General features: G+C 37.5%; 2 protein-coding genes across 6 annotated transcripts in view; one reads left to right on the top strand and one right to left on the bottom strand.

Moving 5' to 3' along the window:
- Positions 1 to 23,171, top strand: part of LOC105676863 (uncharacterized) — a 137,891-nt gene that overhangs the window by 30,387 nt on the left and 84,333 nt on the right. The window lies entirely within an intron of this gene.
- Positions 1 to 23,171, bottom strand: part of LOC136999388 (nucleolysin TIAR-like) — a 93,962-nt gene that overhangs the window by 3,650 nt on the left and 67,141 nt on the right. For 2 of the 4 annotated variants that reach the window (XM_067353339.1, XM_067353340.1), the window contains exon 3: positions 10,748 to 10,843. In XM_067353339.1, coding sequence (XP_067209440.1) covers positions 10,748 to 10,843 — 96 coding nt within the window. Of the gene's footprint in view, positions 1 to 10,747; positions 10,844 to 13,632; positions 16,900 to 23,171 lie in introns of those variants that run through there. The other 2 variants (XR_010889757.1, XR_010889756.1) reach the window with 1 other exon arrangement.

The raw sequence follows: 23,171 nt of genomic DNA, 5'->3' as shown, positions 1-23,171 counted from the left end.
AGGATGAGGGCGGAAGAAAATGGTCGGGCGACCGTAAAGGCACGTCGAAACAAGCGGGCGTAAAAAACGGGATGCAATTGGCGTGGGCTTAGAGTAAGTCCTCCCGCAGGCCAAACTCTCTCCTCCTCTCTCTTTCTCACTCACTTTTCTTCCTTTCCTCTCTCTCTGTCTCTCGTGATGCCGCGCGGAGGGTGGTTGCGCCCCTCTTGCCGAGCCACCCTTCGTAATCGATCAATTGAAAATCGTTCGAACGACAATCGATTTCGAATCAATTGGAGCCACAGTGTAAAACTAACAGGATACGTATTTCTCCGGTCGCCACCCCGGCCCACAGTCGACTTCCACTCCTCCAATTCTTCCATTTCTACGTCGACCCCCTCGCCGCTCGCATCCCTTCATCCTCAACCCCTTCACGTCCCGACCACGAAACGAGACTACCCCTCTCCTTCGCTCTTCCTCTGTCACTCCTCTCTATCCGCACAAACCTTCTCGCGTGACTCTCCGTCCCTCTTTATCTTTCCTTTCATGCCGCCAGTCGTTCCGGCGCAGCAGTCGCCGGCTCTTTGTTTTTCATCAGGCGAACACAATTTTGGGTTACAGTTCATTCGATTCTCTTTTATTTAATTTCCATTAGAGGTCCAACACGCATCGACCATCTACCCCTTCTCTGTCTTTCTCGTTGACGTGCCGTCTCTAAAGTTCCATCGTTGCCCTGTACCAAATCACTCTTACCTCTCGTTCATCGCTTTCGACTAGATGCTTCGTCCGCGTCTGACTAAACGGCTCTATTACTACTGCGTTCGTAGTTCATCTCGCACAGTTAAACGCTATTTCGTCACTTTCGCAGTAACTTATGCTAATTTCACCCAACCAAAGCGTTCTAAGAAAAAAAATTTATGCACTTGGGTATTTGTTTATTAAAAATATTTTTAAAAAAATAAACTTAAAAAATAAAGAGCGCTAAAAATTAGGAGTAGACAAAAGTAAGAATTATAAAATCATTAAAATTTTGCAATCAATGTTGGCATTGTTTCAAATATTTTTATTGTTGTATTTTATTGATTTTGCCTTCTCTATACGAGAACCGGACAAAGCGTCTAATTATTAAAATGTAATTCTTTTATGCAAAAGTAAATTAAGTTATATAAGTTATATATAATTTTTATGAAAGGTAAAGTAACAATAAAAAACTTAACTTCTCTATAGTCAGCTTTTTTGAGAAAAGAGGAGGCGAAAGAGACAGATGGTAGATGAGAAAAGAGATAGCGTACATGACAGGACGGAAAAGGGGTACGGAGTTGGTAAAAGAGCGGCAGGAAGGGGGAGTTAATGAAAAGCGTCTGACGAATAGACCAACTAATTGTATCCGAGAGGAATTAATAAAAACGCCTGACGGGCCGGCTGGTGTGTCGGCGAGGGGTGATTCTCCATCATTTATTTCATTTTCCTCAAAGTGCCGTCGCTTTTTTTTTATCCTAGAGCACTCATATCCGCCTATCTTCCCATTTCATAACATACTATCCTCGCACAATAATCTTTCACATCTGGAGCTGGATATTTTCATTCCGTTTTCCCAATGTACGTACGTAATACAATATCTAAGTAAATCAATACTGATATGACTACTTTTTAATCACTTAAAAGACGTTGCAATATTAATTTTGCTAGTAATATAATTCTCATTTAATTCCAAGTTAATAATAATTGTCATACATAATTTAGTTTCTCAATAAAGACCTAATAAATAATTGCAGATTCTCTCGCGTGTGTAATGCATTTCAAATGAGACACTTAAAATTAATTGATACGTTGCACGATACAATTCGTCTTAATAGAACGTTTATGATAATATTTGATTTTGCGTCGCCAACTTCCATCGATCACAAAAATACTAAATCGTAATTCAGTCAATCGAAATCCGATAGATGAATAGCCGTTTATTGGCGCGAGAAATCTTTGCAATTCGTCCGTCATTGAGTGCGGTCTCCGGTTTCGTAGAACGGCAAGGCTTTTTGCGCACTTGAACTCGGTCACACTAAATTTCTGGCCGGGTAGACTCCAAGTTGCGGCGAGCGGGAGACCAAAAATAATGGCCGCCACGGCTAAAACCAAAAATAATCGGGCGCCGCCTGCTGTTCCCTCACTAAATCACCGCTCTCGGTACTACAGTGACCAGTTTCCGTCTCTCCTCCTCGCGCTCGCCGCCCCACCTTCATCCCTCGCGTCACTTGCCTTCGCCCCTACCATCGCGTCGTCTCATTATTTACCTTAATTGGTGGCAATTAACAAATAATTAATTGTAAAACGCGGACGCGACCCATCCCGAGGTAACTGTTTAAAAACTCGCCTGAAAATCCTGTTCCATTCCCGGGTTTTTGGATTTTTGGATGTGGATAGCGGGCCGCGGATGAACTATGGGCGCGCGAAGGCACTAAAATGTTATTATCGCGGATATATATGATTATGGTGGGAAATAATATACGTATGTGCGTGTCGAGGGCGTTACATTGTAGCAAAGCATACGTGTGATCCGTAGTATAAAGAGAAAAAACAGGACAGCGCAAAAATATAGATCATAAATCCGTTTAACAAACAGAGCTTTCCCAGTTAGGCTATAAATGTATTTTAGGATTAAGAGAATGATGGAACCTAACGCTTGTTCCTATATACATACGTAAATCACAATCCACAAATAAATTCTCATGTGAAAATAATAAATTGCGTAAATGTATGGTTGTTGTACGTTTGATCCAAAAAAAAAAAAAAAAAAGAAGAAGAAACTAAAAGAGATGCTATTCCAATTCTTTTAATTCTTTTAAGAAGTAACGAAAATTTATTCTAATTCTTTTAGTTCAATTTACCAGGAGGATTTCAATTTCTCCAAGTATGCCAAAGAATCTACTTTCACGGACGTGACGTTACTGCTGCTGTATCTCGAAAGGCGCATTTGCAAAACAAGATAAACTAAAGTTTCGCATATGCATCCTGACTGGAGCGCATTCCTTTGGCAAAAAATCTTCTCCAATGAATAATTTTTGTTTCATTGGCGGATGTGTGTTCGTCTCGTGTAAAACATTCCATCAAAAGAATGTCTACAATTCCAATACGCGTCCGATATCGATGTGTAATCGAATATCCTTCCCAGCATTTGCCGCCTTTTTTCCCGTTCTTCGAACAACAGTGGTTTTCAGCGACGAATGTTTCCTATGAAATTGTGAATAATCATAAAACGCGATGCGCCCATTCTCATATTAACTCGGTTGTACAATTGTACTGTAAAAAAGTCGTATTTATCAGATATGTAGATTACGCCATGTAGCATTACGTATTGACGCTGTAACTGGTGCGCGTTGCGACGCTAAATAAAAACGTACGATAATAACAACATGCCGCGTGACGACGTGGAACGAGCCAGAAACGTCCGCAACGCTTTGGCAAATGCATCTGTCAGCGAACGAAAGCGGCGCGGGAATGGCTTTCCTCTTCCACCGCTGGCTTCGACACCCCTTCTCCCCCCCGCGCTATCCACCCTCGAAAACCGTCCAGTCTGCGCCTCACCCATCCATTCGGCCCCCTTGCCGCCCACCTTCCCGTTGCCCCTTCGCTCAACGCCTCTCCCTCTGGTCCGTTTCATCTCACTTTCTCGCCATTCCCTCCGGCAATTACTATAAATCAGAATCGCAGTCAATATTTAATCCTCGTGGAATGGTGTTCGGCTCGAACGGGGAGGCTGGCGGACGAACGGGCGGCTGCACGTTCAGCGGTGACCGCCGAGGTGCAGCGGGGGCTGATGCAACAATGCCAGTAATGCGATAAAATATACTACGTGTCGAGCCGAGGAGGGGGCGGGGGAGAGGGGAGGGGAAGGGGAACTGGGGGGAAATGGGTGAAATGTCCACTGTTCGTGCTGCTGACCATCGTTCGTTCGACTCTCTCAACCATTCCCTCGATAGAGTAGTTTCAGATAGCGATTCGTCGAAAAACGAGGAAACGCTAAACGTTGGAAGGACGCGACCGTAATCGCGCGTCGTAAAAGTCAATCTGATCTATGCTTCGCTTCCAAAATTCCCTGTTACAATGTTTATCATGAACGTATGTATGCGTGTTATTATATTTATACTCGCGCATAGAAGAAACGCGTAAGAAAGCTTTTTTCTTCGAATAAGAAAAAAGCTGCAGCAGTGTATTATTATCGTAATGTTAATATATTTTAAAACAATCTAACACATATAAAGGAAAGGCTCAAATGATAACTATCAAATAATATAATAGAAAGGCATAGAGAGCCGTCGCGGGATGTTAGTGCGAAATTATAATTTTTCTTAAAGAAATTAATTTGTTAGTCTACGTGAGATAGTTAAATTTGTACACCGATCTCTAGTTCGAGATACTTAAAGTGTACAAAAATTTTAGTACATTGTTCTCACATATGGAGAATCAGTATGTACTGATAGGAATTATTGGAAAGAAAGGAAGAGAGAAAAAATATCAGCCACTCGTGCCCTCTTTTCTTTTAGAAAAATTATAATTTCGCACTAACATCCCGCGACGGCTCTCTATGCCTTTCTATTATATTATTTGTTAATATATTTTCATATATATCATAGTTAATTTTTTTATTCTTAAACAATGGTAAAATTACACAGAGAAAACGTTCGATATAATGGCGCTGATAACAAGTTGAATTTCTTATGTCTTTCACCGCTTTTCGTCCAATTGTCTAAACTCATCAAATTGACAAGACTCTCCTCGATCTCTCTTTAAAACAAGTAGCGGTTAATATTTACAATGCGAAGTGCAGTCGCGTGCCACCCAACCATAAGCAACGGAATCGCAGCAACTTCTGTTTTATTAGGGAGGCAAGTCGACCAACGTACCAATCCGAATGTCATTATTGAAGTAATAGCGGTTCGTGACCTTATTACTGTCATTATTATTGCCATCACGGAGAATTCGAACTGTTCTTAGATCGAACTGTCGTCATCTTAAAAATATCTTAATAACCTCTTCTACAGATAACTATATTTTAGGTACGGCAATATCCATTAAATCAATTCGTCTCAACTTTCAGAATATTAAATAACACGCTCGCTTGCTAATCTTACTTCCCTCGAGATTGCATAAAAAAGTTGCAATAAATTAACTGAAATTTGTACAAAATATTTTTCTCGGAATTAAGAAAATATAATTTATAACATTTCTCAACAGTTCTCCCATCTGTATTATCAAATGGGCGCTAGCTAATACAACGATAAGATTCGATAATAATATTATATTGAAGATATGAATATTAATATTTTTTATAAAGATCCTTTTTTGAATAATTTAATGTGATCTATTGGAATAAAATTAGCCTAGCAATTTATAAGAATTAAAACTCTATTAATCTTTGTGTATAACACGTTGTCGAAAGTGAGAGTGAGACGTTCGCAATGGAGATGAAGTAGTATGAAGGTAGGGCCTCATTGTGGGCAGAAGAATGGAATCTCAAGGGTTGGGTCCTGAGGGAAATCAAAAGGCAGTGGGCCTGCGGGATAAACCAGCCAGATCTCAGTGGAGGTTCGCCAAAGTAGCTTGTCAATAACTTAAATCTCAATCGTAACTTGGTACTCCCAACTGATTTCCGTTTCTGCGACTCGTATCTGCTTCTAGTCGATATTCATAGTTGACGTATCGTCCTGCGTGCGGAAGAAGTACGTGCTTTCAGAAATCCATTCATTCCCTATGATTTTCTTTTTTTATTTTTTTGCTTCAGATTATTATCTACATACATATATATCGCATACTTTGAATGATAAGAAACTATGCCAAAAACTTAATGTTCCGTAATGTTAATGTTTTAAAATGTCTTATCATTTAAGTTCAATACTAAAATTGTGCACTCGATTGGACGGTAAAAACGCTCATTTATAGCACCAATTTAGATTTCCATTCCCATTAATTCTTATATATATCATGTAGATATTTGTGATCTATAAATTTATCTCGCAACTTAAACATTTAAGAAATATTTTTATAGATAAGGGCAGATCGCTGTAACAATTGCTTCTTCTTATAGAAAACTAAATATTTTTAGACAATTTTATTAAAATTGGACAAAAAATTATCGTAGATAAAAAATTAAAAAAACATTTTAAAGTTGAAGCTTTGTGTTTTTACGTATTTTAAATCGTTTTTTGAAAACTTTTTATCTTTACTGACCAAGTGTGCGCCATTAATACGTACGATGCCGTAGTAATGGCGCCCATTCGGCCAGTTGGCCGCACTGTTCTGCCGTGTAGAGATATTCAAATGCTTAAAATTTAGCAATGTTCAAATTACTATAACTCAGTGAAAAATCATTGTAAATAAAAAGTTAAAAAAGCATTTTAAAGCTTAAAACATGTATTTGTAGGTGCTATAGGTCGTTTAAAAAAATTTTCTACTTTTACAGTCCTGAACTCGAATGAAAAACACAATACATTCAACATTCTGTAACTTGATAAAAAAATTTATTTTGTGAAATTTATGAAAAGTGTCCAAAACTACAACATTTTACCTACACAATACATTTTTTTTTTTTTTCAAATTTTGCTACGATTTCTTTTGTTTAAGTTACGTGACTTTGAAACTAAACTTATATTTCTTACGCTAATACTAATTCAATGTCGTGTAACTCGGCCAAAAAAAATCGTAGCATAATTTTAAAAAACGCGTTTTGTAGGTAAAATGTTATAGATTTTGACACTTGTCGTAAATTTTGCGAGAAATATTTTATTATCACTTTATCAAACTGCAAAGTGTCGAACGTAACGTCGTTTTTACCCACATACGTAATTTTAAGAACAAGACATATTTTTTTGGGGCTTAGAAATGTAAAGATAAAAAATTTTCAAAGAACGGTCTAAAGCACATGAAAAACAAAATACAAGCTTTAAAATGCTTTTTTTTTATTTTTTATCTGCAATAATTTTTTGCCAAATTCTAGCGGTTGAAAAATTGCTCAATTTTATGCGTCTGAAAAGTGTTCTCTAATTTTTGTGGAATAGTATATATTGTTTCTTTCATTGAAGGCATATCGCTTTGATTTGAAGTCAAATAGAAACAAAAGTAAATATTTAGTTTTAATCATATAACTAAATATTGTCGCACTGCAATGAGAAAAGTTATTATATATAAATACTTTAAAGTATAGGGTTTATTTTTGTATGGGGAATGTAACACGCACATATATTACAATTGCATTACAATCTAAAATTGCATTACATTATTGTAAAAATCTTTTTTCGACTTTGATGTGGATTCAGAGAGAAATATTGAATAGAAATTGATCAGCGTTTTATGAAAAATGTCAAGATAATTGCTTTTAGATTTTTTGTTTGTTAAGATATCTTGCACATTTTGCGAACAGGTTTCGAAACCAGAAAAAGTATCAATATCAGATTGTTATTCTCGATTGCTGTTGTTAAGTGATTGGTGCAATTGTCAACCAGCCTGCATTCAGGCTTCTCATTCAGGAGATACACTATATCATCATTCACAAACAAGACAACGATGATATCTATAAACAAGGTGGAGAGCGAAGCTAAAGTTACGAACCCATATATATATCCGCTGTCCCCTTCTTACCATCTGCGTCCACCGTTGTGAACATTTCAGAATGGAATTGGGAAACCATCTATTTGTCATTTGATACCAGTGTTTGCTATGTTACTGCACAAGTTAGCTAAGAACATATTTGTTGGCACAGTTATCGTATAGATGCATTATGGCAATCACGTTATACTATTAAGACATTTTATATAAACACAAGAAACAATTAAATGTATTTAAATACGTTTTATATAAATATTTATATTTATCTATATTGAATACTAATAAAACCTTTTATGTTGACCGCTTACTTTGTTAACAATTATTAAGTAAAACGTGGGTTAAAATCCACAAAATTATAACAGACGCAGATTAGTTGCGAAATTATATACAGTAATTATATTCAGACGTAACAGAAATAACGATTCTGCTCGGAAGATTCTGCTCGGAAGCTCGGAAACTGGAGAGAAAGGACTGAAAGCGAATCGGAAAGAGAGAAACAAAGAAAAAAAAGAATGACGGAGAAATAAAAAGCGAAAGTCACGATTGAACAATGCGTCTGTTTGATAAAATAATGAATAACCCGAGCGAAAGAATCGCGCGAAGGACATTAACAGGCAATACATCATCATTCGGAATTATGATAGTGAAAGTTGGAAACATCAACGTGACAGCCAATAAGTCCGCGCAAACAATCGCGGGAGGATTTACATCTTCCTTAGTACTTGGTAGCTATTTACAGCCGGTACATTACGGTGTAAAGTTCCAGGGCAATCGACGTTTCGATACATTACCAGCAAGAAAGACAAATGTTTCGCCCGCGCGTAGGTAATTGATACTATCGGTATCGATTACCATTACCGCCGAAGCTAATTACCTCCGGCATCGTAATCGAATACAATGAGGTAAACAGCGGGCTATTCGCGTTGCATCGGCACAACCGTAATGTCGTTTACACAAAGGCCCCTACATTGGGGCTCGCTCTACGGTCACATCAGCTGGAACATCTAGCACCCTCTGATGCGCGGATCGACCGAAAATTAAACGCTACAGATTGAGAAACGAGGCGTACCGTATTAATAACCATGGCCGGGAATTACTCGCCACGCACGATCGCGCCCGATGTAACGCTCCCGACGAAGTCACGTGCAAGTATAATTCGAGCTAACGAGCGATGCAGAGACTGTGCTGTATGGGGCTTGCGGAAGACGGGAGGAAACAGTAGCGGCAGCGGCGGCGAAGCGGGGGTAAATTCAGTGGTGTGGGACACGGGTAGGTAAGTAAAGTAAAGTCGGCGGCTGTATCGCGCTTAAACTTGGGGGTTAATTCCCCTCGTTACATAGCGAAATGCCGGCGCGCTTTCCTTAGCGATCGCGCCGCTCGGCTGCACGCTTAGGACCGCAATGCGGAATAGGTACTCCGCTGTGCATAAGAAATTCTTCTTTTGGCCGAACTTCTGCCCCGACTTACTTCCGAATTCCTTTCAGCCAGGTTGCTGGCGGCGTTTGTAAGAATTTTATTCTCCACAAAACGCTAGAAATCTCGCGAGGTCCTAATGGGAAATAAGAAGTCTACACGGCACGAAAGCAGATTGTTCCCGCGATTATCGCTGCTACGAAGAAAGGCGAGCTTTATATTTTACCGATTGTGAATTTGAGCAAATTCATTTAGCTACTCTGTCATTATACATAATTGCACGATTAATTTGAATATTTATATCACTTTACTGACGTCTGTGGGAAATGTTGGGTGCAGTAAAAAAAAGAAAAGAGTATTTGTCTTGCCGCATAAATCTATGCATTCGATTGCAAATGAGAATTTATAAAGACTAACCATTTTTCAAGAAAGTTCGGTTAGCAAGATTTGCGCTCTACTTATGCCCGCGGAAATGCGGGATATATAGAAACGTATAGTACGAGGTTGGGAAGGAGCGAGGGGAGAATGACGAGTGAAAGAGGTTAGTCTGCCACATTAGTTGGCATATCCAAGTTTCAGGCATCCAATCTATTACGACCAGTTCGGCATTAGTAATGTGTCGGCGGTAATAGCGAACTCGACGGTTCTTTGGAAAGGCACGGAGGAAGACGAAGGCTGAACGTAAAGAGAGACAGAACAGATGTGAAGGAGAGGGACGGAATGAGAGAGAGGGAGAGAGATAAAGAGGGAAAGCTCACCTGCTAGGAGTCGCTAGAGAGTGACTGCAGCGCGGAAGGTAGCATTAGGGTTGCCGAAGAGTGTTCGGTGGCCAGGGGATAGGCGGTCGGAGAGGATCGCGGGATAGGCGTGCACGACATCAAAACTTGCTTGAGCGAATCTAAACTAACCGAGTAACTCTCTGCGTTACGGGCTACGATATATGTCGCAGTGGGATGGTGAATTGGTGAGTGTTGATGGTGGTAGTATATATATGAAATGGAGGCCGTGGAAGTCGCGGTGAGAGAGAAGGAAGCGAGGTCAGGATAGACCGTGGTGCGAGAGCAGATAGACAGGGGGGGAAGTCAAGTAAGAGCGGGCGAAGAAGCGGCGGGAGATGCATGGTAATAGGAGAGCAATGGAGGAGAATGAAGTAACTCGGCGTATATATCGTGTAGCATGTATAATTCTGACCACATTCCACCAAACTATGACATATTCGAGCATTAGCTATTCCAGCCGGATTCCAATACCTTCTCTCAACCTGCAGCGCGGACCCCTTGAACACGACCCCGCTTTGCCCCCGACCACAGACTTGTCCCCGCACGCCACCATCGTTGATTCACTCGCAACCGCCGCCGACGTTCTCCGCGAACGCCGCTGGTAACCGTCAACCGGCGAACTTTAACTGCACGTGGAATTCGAATATGACGTAGAGGGAAGATGGGAGAACGTGAGAGGAAAGACGAAGGCGACGAAAGAGAGAGGAGTATGATCAAACGTATTCTATTCTACATCAATGGGGTTTACAGTTGTATTCGTAACTTATGATTCGACGGTATCGACAAACTTCACTAAACCTGTAAATTTATTTTCTTCCGTGCCTTGAGTATTACACGAGAGCATTTGTCAAAAACTGAGACAAAATTGCCGTTCCGGAATAAATGGTAAAATTTCAACAGTGCCAATAAAGCGTGCAAATAATAGCTGAAAGAATCGACGAGAACCGTAGCATATAAATGCCAACGGCAAATACACTTACCTTCTCTAAGAAAAGTCGTTGATTGAGAGCCGTCAGCGCCGCGGAAGCTGCTATGTGATCCGCGAACTCCACGAATGCATAGCAATCGTTTCCAGGCTGGAATAATAATTGAGATATCGATTTATGTATCCAAGAGATAACACAATACACAAACACAAAATAAAATATACAAAAAGCGATATAGGAAAGTGATATATTTATATAATTATCACCAAAAAATACTTATTATTTAAGAAACATAATCTATAAAATTGCCATTTTTTATATATAATATACTTTTTGTTTTTTCTCTCACATTTTTTTAGCTTACAATATAAGGTTTGTTTGCGTCACATGTCCCAACATGCTCCAATATGTAATACTATAAATTGGAGCGTATTGAAGCGAATAGGAGCATGTTGGGATATTGTGACGCGAACAAATCTACAAATATACGGATTATAATTGAACCATTAAAATAAAATCCGCTCGTAAAGAACAATATATATGCGCATACAGAGGTACGGCATTAGATGGATCATCATTACAAAAAAAGATGTAGCTGAGAGTCTTTTATTAAAAGAGAAACGGTACGTCTATTGTGACGTACGGAAGAAGAAAGCACGCAATATCTGGGGGATACACGTGGTCTCTCGGAATGATAGACAGGAGCAAAGTCCCACAGTGATTTAAAGCCACTCGTTGAGCCTTATAATGAAAATCTTGCTTCCTTCTTTATTTTCCTACTTGAATTTCTGTTACTTTATTTGCGACATAATTTTATATTACGTTATAAAAGACAAAAGAATTACGATTACAAATATTAAAGAAATTAAAGAGAGCGCAAGAAACGACTATTTTACATTTCATAGTTATTTTAACTTTAACATGTGCGTATTTACGGGCTACATTAATCATTATCAACAGATATGTGATATTGAAATTGATTAAAAGTTTGTATTAAAGCTCTTGCTTATCAGAAAAACTGAATACAGGAAATGAATATGTTCGTATCAACACAGATTATGATAAGATTAACGATGGAAAGATTTCTCCTCTAACAAGTTAACGTCACAGACCACACGTTGTCTATTCTGAATAGGTGCTGCAGATAAGTTATATATTCTCGTTAAAATGAACGTCGTAAACCTTATCTTGTGCCAACGCTCTTGCATTTATTTGCGAAATACACATAGGAAGGGCACACATAAATGCCGCATACAGCAAGATACGTGATGCGAATCAACAATGCGAGTCGTTTATCTTTGTACAAATGTTCTTTAATTATATAAATGGAATTTGCTAAATTCACTTAAATTAAATTTATGCTCACACACGATACGTGTTATATCTAGTACTCTTTTCATTTATAATATTATAATCTTACATAGCAAATATATTGCTATGTAAGCAGTTCAATTTAAAAAATTTAAAGCTTTAATATTTTAAAAACTGCCCGCAATACCAAAATTTTAAAATTTAATATGTCGTTTCGGGTACGCGAAGAAACTGTGCGCATTTATATTAATAGAAATTTTTAATAGAGTTTTTCTATGATTTATAAGTACATTCATTAACTGTAGACTTTGTGCATTTTCTGAATATTATATTCTTATAAAAAGAAAAGTAAATTTTTAATTGTCACTTTAGGCGCATTAATAAATTTTATAAACCGCATTTCGAAGCAAAGAGAATTCGAAACGTTGGATACAAAAGTATCCAACAAAATGGATATAAAAGTATCCATTTTTTTCCGAACATTTCCACATTTCCTACATTTGTAGGAGAAAAATGTAATTTTTTGCAACCTGCAGTGCGGTCGAGAGCCGGAAAAATATTCAATTTTTTTTTTTCAATTCTCTTTTTTTCTCTGTGTCCAACATCATCAGCATCGTGCCAGAAACCAGCGTCGGCTTAACATCGAAAAATAGGTGATAATGGGAAAACGCAGCTGCACGTAAGTTAATTACAAGCAGCTACTTGCGGAGGTACTAATTACTTATTGTAACTTTTGCGTTAATTGCTCTTAGTAATTGCTCTCGGTGGTAATTGGCTGTCCTCCCACCTCATTTACCCTAGACACCTTCGGTGGTCGCGATACGGACAGCAAAATTCCGTCATCGAAATCGCCACGCTGAAATCGTGTTTGCTTACATGGAGCGGTTAAATTCCCTGTAACTCTCCGTAATATCTTGGGACCGTTTGATGCCAAAAGGGGGGGCACGATAGATAAGGGTCGAGTGACGAGCATGGAACGTTCAATTTCACGAGTTAGGAGATCGGAAATTATCGCTAACTTGTTTAATGAGACTGCAATTAGTTTTCAATTTCTTTAATGCAATAACGATGTCTTCGTTTATAGTTGCTATTGAAGACAAGAACTGAGAGAGGTAAAAAAAATTGATAATTAAAAATAAGTTGATTTCAGCGAACATAAATATTCTCATTATTGTGCATAGTTTACTTGTGTGATACACTTTTAAGTTATGAGCATCCTTTTAATTATTTGTGAACACTTTTATAAATTTACAACATTGCTTACAATGACAATTGAACTAAGTTTAATTCGAATAATCTTTTTATATAACTTTTACAAATATTTTGTAACATCCTTTTATTTACTCTCGTTTCTGTATGAAAAGTAGCTAGAAGCTATTATTATTTACGAGCGCTGCATATTATCCAGAAAATATGCGATATTTGGCGCCATTCGTTGGCGGCGTCCATTAATCTGGACAATGAAAATTGGCTTGCATTTCTAAAAGGTACCCTCTCGCTATATCTCCGTTATTCCTACCTATCTCGACTTCATTGTCCGTCGGTTGAAATGCTGTTTCAAACTCTATAGCATAATATATTTTTTTATTATAACTTGCGGATTACTCGATTTGCTTTGTAAGCGAATGCACGATAAAATGCTTTCAGCTGCGGGTCACACATTGCCATTTATATGGCGTATGTATATAAAAATAATTAACTAAAATGTTATATTTACGCGCTCACACGGTTATACTTAAACGATGAAACAACAATTAAATTTTCCTTTGCTATAATTTGTGGGATTTATTAACGATTTTCTGTTTGTGACAGGAATTTTAAATATTGTTAAAATGTCTCTCTCTCTCTTTTTCTTTTTTTCCGTTTTCCTCTACATTATTATAACGTATAATATTAAAACAGTATATAAACTTTATGTAATATCATAATAAAGTACGGGAAATACACATACAGCGGTTGTGTATAATTCGATTCTATTTTATAAAATAGAGCAGCAATCATTATTTGTTAATTAAATTGCATATATGAAGCAAACAGCAATTACGAGGCGGTTAATTTACATTTACATAGTAAACGTAATACGATTCACATTCAAGCAAAAAATAGTGGATAAAGTTCTCTAAACAGAAATCGGTGTAAATCAGCCTACTCGCATGGAACTCGTGCGCTATCATTCGTTTAACTATTGCAGGCTATCGGCCGTCCTGCTAGATGCAATGCACTCCTAACGGTTAACGATATCGACAGATATTGACAGAGCGGTGTAAGGTGCGATCTGGCAATCCGCGTTTCGGTGATAGTGCGCATTAGCTTCACTGTTTGTATTTGGACAGAGAGAAGCGTTGGCCATTGTAATCAGGCACGACACATCGCGCCCCTGGGACGTGCAACCGTGAAGCTTCTCCACTCCATACGCGTCCACCTTCGATCATTCAGTCTGCTATATGCTAAATTTTACTTTTTGCTCTCGCAAGCCAGAACCCATTATCGTCCTTTCCATCACAAACGGTACATAAAAAGAGAGGCTTATTGCTATTTTGACAAAACATTCACGCTCTACATACGAGCTTTTGCCCAACGTTAAATCATTTTTGTTTTAAATATACGTATAATTTTAAATGAAATATTACTTTACGTTTTTTCTTTTGTCTATTGTATAATTTGTTATGTCTTTAAATAATTGTAAATGAAATGACAGCATCTTAATAAAAGTTCTTAAATGATCGAATTAAGCGCTTTTATTGCATAATCTTCTTCGGAAAATTAAATTTGACACTTAATTCGATTTTATAATGTAATGAAAGGCGTGCCTGCATACAATGGTGGCTAACTATATGGTCCCGGGTCAGATATGCACATTCATACGTGAGGTTCGTGTTGATGCTGATGGTATGGCGACGCGTGGAAGCATGGCGTGGCTAGTATAGCGCTGTCTGAACGGTAGTAGAGAGTGCTCGGGGACCGTCGAGCTAAATCACTCCCTAATGGATCGAGCCGCTAATCTCTGATAGACTGCACGCTACCAGGGTTCCTCTCCTCGTTCTGCTGTATCTTCCCTCTCGTATTCCCCTATGCCCATGTTACATCACCCCGCTTTGTAACGAACTATGCATCGATGCAGCGGAATCAAACTCGGTGCTGAAGGGCACAAAATTCCCAGTAATGTATGATCAAGAAATACTACAAACAATCGCTATAACAAGATGTTTTGTAACTTTAATATACACGGTTTTTTATTCTTTAAATGTGCTTGATCTTATTATTACATTGCGACGTGGTTGAGAGGCATTCTGTAAATAATAAAACTGGTGTTTTTTTGTCTCTGCTCGCTGCTACTAGCAATGATTAAGCGGCATAATTTATTAGCATTAAATTATTATGTTATAATTGTCTTCCATAATTAATGCAAAACGTATTTTTTACAATTTAAATTGCTATGGATGTCGTCCTGAAGAGCACATGAGGGAAACAAATAAAATACGAAGAACGCTAGGGCAGCTATCGCGGTAAAAACTAAACGTCAGGGTATTCAAGTTTTGTGGAGCATAAGCCGCAAGCTTAAAAAGCTACCTCAGAGTACACGAAAATTTCGGAATAAAATACCGCTACGCCAACTACGTCACGCGATGTAACATTCCATAGAGACCTTTGGACGGGAAAGAAACTTTCGCGCGCGCTCGGGGTGCTGCCGCACACAATTTATTTTTTTTTTTTCCTTCCTCCTTCCGTAAATGCGACTACATGTACATACATGGAAAATACGTGGCCGCGTGTACTTTCATGGAATCCACGTAACGCACTTGATGAAGTTGGCGTGTCGACGGACAGTAAATCCTCCCTCTTTGCGCAAGACCTGCATAAAATTTTGCAAACAATCAATTAGTCCGGAGGAAGCTTCGATAATCCGTCCGGTCAATTTGGACGACGGTTGAATCTGAAACTTCCTCTCACGGAAGCAACCAGGAAGCCACTATACAAGGGATAATAGGGTAATCCCTACCCTTATCGTATTTCCGATTGTGCGAACTACTCGTTAAATGTTAAAACGTACACAAAATTGTGTGTATTGTATGTCATTTAAATACAATGTGAAATCATTCGAGAGATGCAATTAGAATATATATTGCAAAAAAAATCGCGAATGCGCTCTACATGGAGAGATACGAGAAACAGAATTAAATCACGAAACCATCAACAATGTATCTCCGAATAAATAATAATAATTCGAAATTCTATTATAATGTTTCTAATAATTTCTATGAGAAATGTAGCTTCATTTGGGTTTAAAACGAATCTCTTTATAAAGAAATATATTCGAGTTTGTTATAATAAACATAATGCATATATCGGTGAAATGCGATAAAGTTTTATTCGGTGATATGCTCCAGTTTCGCGTACGTGCGCGTCCATTTCGTTAGGTGCTGCGAGGAGAGTGAAATCTCGCAGTAAGATGGGCAAGGGTGGACGAATCGAGATCTGGCTAGGCGATCTTTACTACCGAAAATCCATTATTTTCCCCATTAGATCGTCCGTCCCGATCTTCCGGGGCAGGCATTTTCGTTTAGCAGTTTTTCTTCCGATTCACGTCGTTTATGACTAACCCCACCTCCAGGGACCGCCGCTATCCACCATTCCGTGCCGTGTTCTCCGCACTATCTCGCACCTTCAAAAGCATCGGTTCGCGCGAGCTTCAAGCTAGGGAATCTCGTCGATCTCGTTTCTACTTCTCTCTCCGCTCGTTTTTATAGTCGGCGCTTACCGTAGAACGTAAGCAAAACAGTCCGCCTACCCTCCTGTCACAGCTTTTTTTCCGTGTTGAGAATTTAAAGGAGATCACTTTGTTTGGCACGAAGCGCCGCACGGAGATCTTCGTATTTCTGTGCTGAATGGCGGATCTAAGAACGTGAAATGTGAGAGAAAGAATTAAAAACGATATTTTTTAACATTAAAACCTGAATATTTAAAATATGTAGGAAACATATGATTCAATGTAGCTTCAGTAATTTAAAATAGAAAATTCAATTAATATTAACGTAATAATGAGTAATAATGAAAGATTTGTGTAAAAATATGATATTAAGATTTTCAAGTATTATCTTTAATTATATAATATAAATATATAAATTTTGAATGCGCAATTTGTAGCAGTGGTCTACATTATTACTACGTTCAATCTTGATAAAAATAAACGTAACGTATCGAGTATAAACTATTAAGAATATAGATTTGCTATTGAGAGAATTGTTTGTTCAGGTTTCTTACTTCCGGAAGATTCACGTTATCAAAAAGATTACAAAATGATTACCAATTACTGTAGCTCATCATTTCATGAGTATTTTAAAATAAAACTATATATATATATATAGAAAAGTCATAAACATTCGAGATAAGCATCACTAGTACACGGAAATGCTTTATACGTTCAAAGTGCGCTACGTGACATCACGTTGTAATTTAGACAAGACGGATATCGCACTCATAAAGATTCGCTCTCTGATATGATTGCATATCACATTTTCCTTAATGGCTTTCACAAATGAATTGGTAGTTATAAAATATTTGTGGTTCAAATTATTTGTATATTACAAAACATTCTATAGATGATGTCTGCATATTAAAACAAAATATTTCAAATATTATTAGTTTTGTGCATCCCAATATAAATTAAATATTTGAAGTAATTAAAAATATTATTATCATATGAAATTGATAATAATTTATGTAAGTATTAGCATGGAATCTTGATAATGAATACTTAACATTAACATTTTTTTATTTGTAAATTTTTGTACGATACATAGTTGCTATGCAATAGGAATAAATTAAATTATTTTATGCTTAATTTAATAAATTTGTTGCCGCAGTTGTTTTATTTCAATAAGCTTGCCCTCAAAAAAGTATATTTTTACATATGATTTTATTATTATTTAAACATCTCACGGGTACATTAACGATAAAACGGAGTAGATGGTCGTTAAGAGCTCCCATGTTAGCCGTAACGCAAACGATAAAAGCACGAATTACGTCATCCTACGATCTTTTTACGCTCCTGCTTTAACGTATAATCTAACGTTAACGAATACATGCGTGTAATGTCTTTTATTTGCTGCGTAGAATACATCTATATTAGAATCCAGAACAAAAGATCTCATTACATACATAATGCAAAGCATTTAATAATTTTCATGGAACAAAAGCACAGAGATTATTACGAGAATTTTTCAAAATAAAGACATATTCATACAAAGCTTTGTATGCATGCCTTAAAAAGCTCATTTTTTTAAATGTAATTAATTTATATATAACATGCACATTGTGCAATGAGAAATTCTTATAACTGCAACGCTTACTTTTCTGTGCTAGCTTTTTAACTGCATCGGTATTTTTGCAAGTTTTGCACAGGTGTGTACAGCGACGACACGATACGACACACAGGTGTAAAATATGAAAATACATAATATCTGATGATGGTTAAGCCGTGGATACGAAGCTGGTGTAGCTGCCGGTTATTGCCGCCCATCTGCCACCCACCGAGAAACAGGCTTTTATAGGGTTTTTATAACGTCGTGTTACTGTGTAGATGGTACGACCTCGTGCATAACATTTGGCGCACCATAGTCCCAGAGCAGAGAGCAAAAAGGGATAATGAAAAATTGCGGCGCGGTGGTTTGAATGCTCGCATTATGAACTGTATCTAAAATGGGTCTCTTGCCACCGCCTGTCATTCACTACGTTTTAGGAGTGCAAATATGTGTTTACCGATGTAGCGAGATAAAACGTACGTGACTTTTACGTGAAAATTGCACACACATTTTTTTTTTCCAAAACTGGATTTTTTTTTTTTTTTTTTTTTTTATTTTAATTTTTTGAAATAATTTATTAGCTCGCACTGTAAAACCGCTCCATAAAACCGTCATATATTATCTGTATATTAATACTTCATTTTTGAATAGAAAGATTATACAGTACAAGAAATATAACCGGCTCCAAATGCATTTTCCATAGAATTAATAATTAGTGTCAATGAAAACCCAAAGTAAATTGCGGTCGCAATCTATATCGGAATGAAATTGTACACGTCCAATATCAATTACTGCAATATCAGGTTTAGTAATAATAACAAGTTATTGGCATAATGTAAAAGCATGCTGTTTTAGGAAATAATTGCTGTCATAACCGGTATCTTTATCTGATGATATTGATCGCATCGTGCATTCCATGCAATTCAGCAAGGTGCGCTATGTTGCCCCGCAACGTGTGCCAATTAAATTCCAAAGTAATGGCTCGCAACAAGCTCTCCATACGGTTTTCGTATACGTTGGCTACAGCAAGACAATACACGCGACACGATACGTTATATGCCAATTAGAGAACGGGGTAATTGCCTGCAAGCGGCTGTATGCTTTTTATGCACAGAACTAGGCACGTACGATCGGCTTTCGTAACGATGCAGACGTATGAAACGACAGGCGAGAAATACCGCAGGAGGTGCACGAGTTATAGTCCTGAACTATCGCGACTATCGCGAGGAAAAGAATAAAGTTCCCTTAAACTAACCAACGTATGAATAGTCTGATTAAAAGTTTTAATCTTTATCTTGCCGGAAGATTTTATGTAAAATCTGTAATAACACAATTAGATTAATAGCTTGTATAGATTTAATATTTTCGAAACTTATGGTAGCAACACAAATCTATTAAATGTATTACGTTTTATGTCATTTATAAAATAAAAATTAGAAATAGAGCTAATCTTAATTTAAAATTTTCATGAACTTTGGTGTTTTAATTCTTTTAGACAAATTTACACTCAAAATAGTGTAAATTTGTCTAAAAGAATTAAAACACCAAAGTTCATGAAAATTTTAAATTAAGATTAGCTCTATTTCTAATTTTTATTTTATAAATGACATAAAACGTAATAAAATAAAAACTTGCAATAATCTTAGTTTTTGTGCAGAATTGAGTAAAAATTTCAACTTTATACATTCATAAGTATACGAGTTCGTACATTTCGATCAAAGTAAAAATACCATGAAGATCGAGTCGTGGACGCTTTAGGGCCGCCGATACCGATAAAAGTATTGGCGTTTTTTTTCTCCTCTACCCTTCCATCACTCACCCCTTCACGTTCGTCGATCCACGCAACATCTTTCTGCCGCTCTGGAAGACTCTGTAACAACCCGGCGAGCACGCCCATCCTCCGCCATCCTCGAAATCTAAATGATTCGGTTATTTCTGGAAGGTTGCTCAAGGCGCTTCTCTTCCATCGACCTCATTGCAAAGTGATTTTCCTCGTAATCCTGAATTCGATCGATTGTGCTCCTCGTGTCGAAATAAACGCGAAGCGCGAAGAGAGAATAGTTACAAAGAGAGCGATAAAATGTTTCTGTTGCGTCCATAAAATAACAAAGTACTGATTAAAAATTGCGAAATAATACAGTAATGATGTAATATTGTATATATTTATTTCGAGTGATAGTTTTTTAAACAGAAGAATTGAAACGTTTGGACAGTTATAAGCTCCAATTTTTAGAAGTCGTCTGTGGCGTATGGCAAAAGAAACAATATAAAGGAATTTAGCATAATAAAAAAATAGATTTAAAAATATACAATACAATATATCATCAGTATAAATTATTATTCGATATTTGAAAAGTTATTTATGATTCACCAATACATAAGGTATGCGCAAAGTACATACATATTTCTTATTAATAATGAATCCTAATTTTCTGCCACAACCCCTCGCCGGAAATGCTAATACAGACCTTATGTTCCTAGCAAACATATATAAATCAAGCAACTCTATCCTACATAAATTATATTTCCAAGCGCCACAGCTGTCACAGGCAGGAACGGCCGATTATAAGAGAAACTCGGAGTGTGAGAGTGAAATAAATATGAAGAAGGATACCAAAGATATATATATATATAACTAGCCTATAACTTCCTAGCCTCTATAATATAACAGTAACAAGTGTTAGAAAAGGGTTCAAGTAAAAGGGTGAATTCCGTTTTACTTTCTAATGTGCCATTACTGTGGTTAGGCTACACCTATCTACCGGTATATATTGCTAGGTATAGATAGGAGGTGAATCGAGAGATCCTATATATAGATGCACATATATATATATATATATATATATATATATATATATATATATATATATAGATTTTTTAGGCAGGGTCCAGCCAAATGCCTAGAATTGCCTCGCCTCTTCCGTGTTGGTGTCCAGTGCGATTCATTACCTCTCTATTCATCGACAGTACCAACGCAACGTTCCGCCGGGTCCTCGAAAACCAACCTGTATCTCCTACTCCCACCACCTTTCTCCTCTCTTTGTCCTTTAACACCCGTCCTATATCACGTCCTTCAACATCACTTCTATCGCTTGTATCATCCATTCAGCGGTGGAGAGCCACTGATCGACGGCGATATCCTTAAAATTTAGCCTTGTTGAGAACAACGAGAGATGAAAATACATTAAGTAACAATGAGGGATTCCTTTTTCCATTTACATTATATATTTTTTACTTTATCGCGTCCTTTAATTATTCCCTGAGAGTTATCAAAATTTATCACCAGCAATAACGAATCATCTTATCTCGCGTTCACGGCGAACGCTCTTACGGCGGAATAAAAGTACTAATCTTCCGTTTGGTGAAAGAAAGACGTCTTTAGCGTGAAACTGGAATAATAAGCAGTTGTAAGTAAGGATGCTTTACACTTTTCTCTCGCCAACGCCTTACGCGAATCTGCGTAGTTTTCGTTCTTGTCGAGACAGTACAATGAACAAATATTAAAAACTATAAATTCATTCATTTCTCTCTGCGGACGGACCACTCGCTCCCTCCACTTCTTTGCCGCTTTTAATGAAATTCACACCAGCGGCTTGGCTGCCAACCCCGTAGCTCCTAACAACAATCCGCCCCTTACTTCCAAAAGCCTTTTCACGCAAATGAAAGTTTTTCGTCTCGAAATTACCTCGAATTATTCAGCATTTAACCGCGCGCTCTCTCATTTATGCATTTATTCAGTGTTCCGATATGATTTACTCCGTAATGTATTTTGATACGCATTCATTTTATTCGAACGCGTGTATACGTGTTTTTACAAATATACGCTTAAACGACAAATGTTGTTGCGTCACGTCTACGCTTTCAGTTATTGGCGACATAAATTTAACATTTAAATAATTCGCATAAAATTATCTGCTTAATAACGTCAAGAAAATAACTTGTCACATTTATTTCATTACAACAATTTATTATATTGTTAAAAAATTTTATGAATGCCGCTGCATTCGTGTTAGTATACGTATTCGAGTTTTCTGAAAACTCTTCGCGGTTCTATAATATTTCTGAAAATGTGCGTCGGCGGCTCGAATTGGAAGAATAATATCGCGGTCGCTTTCTGCCAGTTTAGACGATCGAATACGTCCGTGCCACGCGACGAGATTTATGCGTCGATTATTTATCGTGTCCTTTTCGTCGATGAAAATAGAAAATATGCTTAAAAGGGAGAAAAACGAGAAAGCGGCTGCAGGCGCGCAATATACATATTTGCGATAGGTATACTTAAAATCTCATTTATATTGCTTTTGCTATCTGATTGTACATAAATTCACCTATTGGAAACAAGTCTTATGCATTATATGAATGTGCCTAGTTTATGGAGACTGGTGGTGGTGCATCGCGGAAAGTACACAGCTATCAAAAATTTAAAGAACGGTTTGCAACAAACGTAAGCGAAGGATCTTTTCTACTTGGATTCTGCTTGAACAACATTTATATCATTTATGTTGTACGCTGTGAGACACATTTATCACATTATAAACTGGTGCGAAACGAGGCCTCTGCGCGAATAAACTACTACCTTAACACAAACTGAGAAGGGAGGGATTTAAGATGCAAACTGTGATACAAAGCATCGAAATAAATAAAGGAAACCGATTCAACGTGCGTGTGGAGTAAGGAGCCGGCACGAGATAGTTTAAAGCAAGGTCTGGGTTCAGGTGCTGTTGCAACTAATATCGTAAATCCAGATCGAGTTCGAGGGAGAACAGAGCTCCGTCGCCCTTTCCTTTATAGCTCTCGCGCGGCTAGTACCACCTTTTGCATCTGCGCAATATCTTCATAAAGTAAAGCAATAGGATTATGAGCGC

Source organism: Linepithema humile, chromosome 4 (genome assembly GCF_040581485.1).
Source record: "Linepithema humile isolate Giens D197 chromosome 4, Lhum_UNIL_v1.0, whole genome shotgun sequence".
NCBI lineage: Eukaryota > Metazoa > Arthropoda > Insecta > Hymenoptera > Formicidae > Linepithema > Linepithema humile.
The sequence above is the reverse complement of the archived record's forward strand: the minus strand, read 5'-3'. Positions and strand labels throughout refer to the sequence as shown.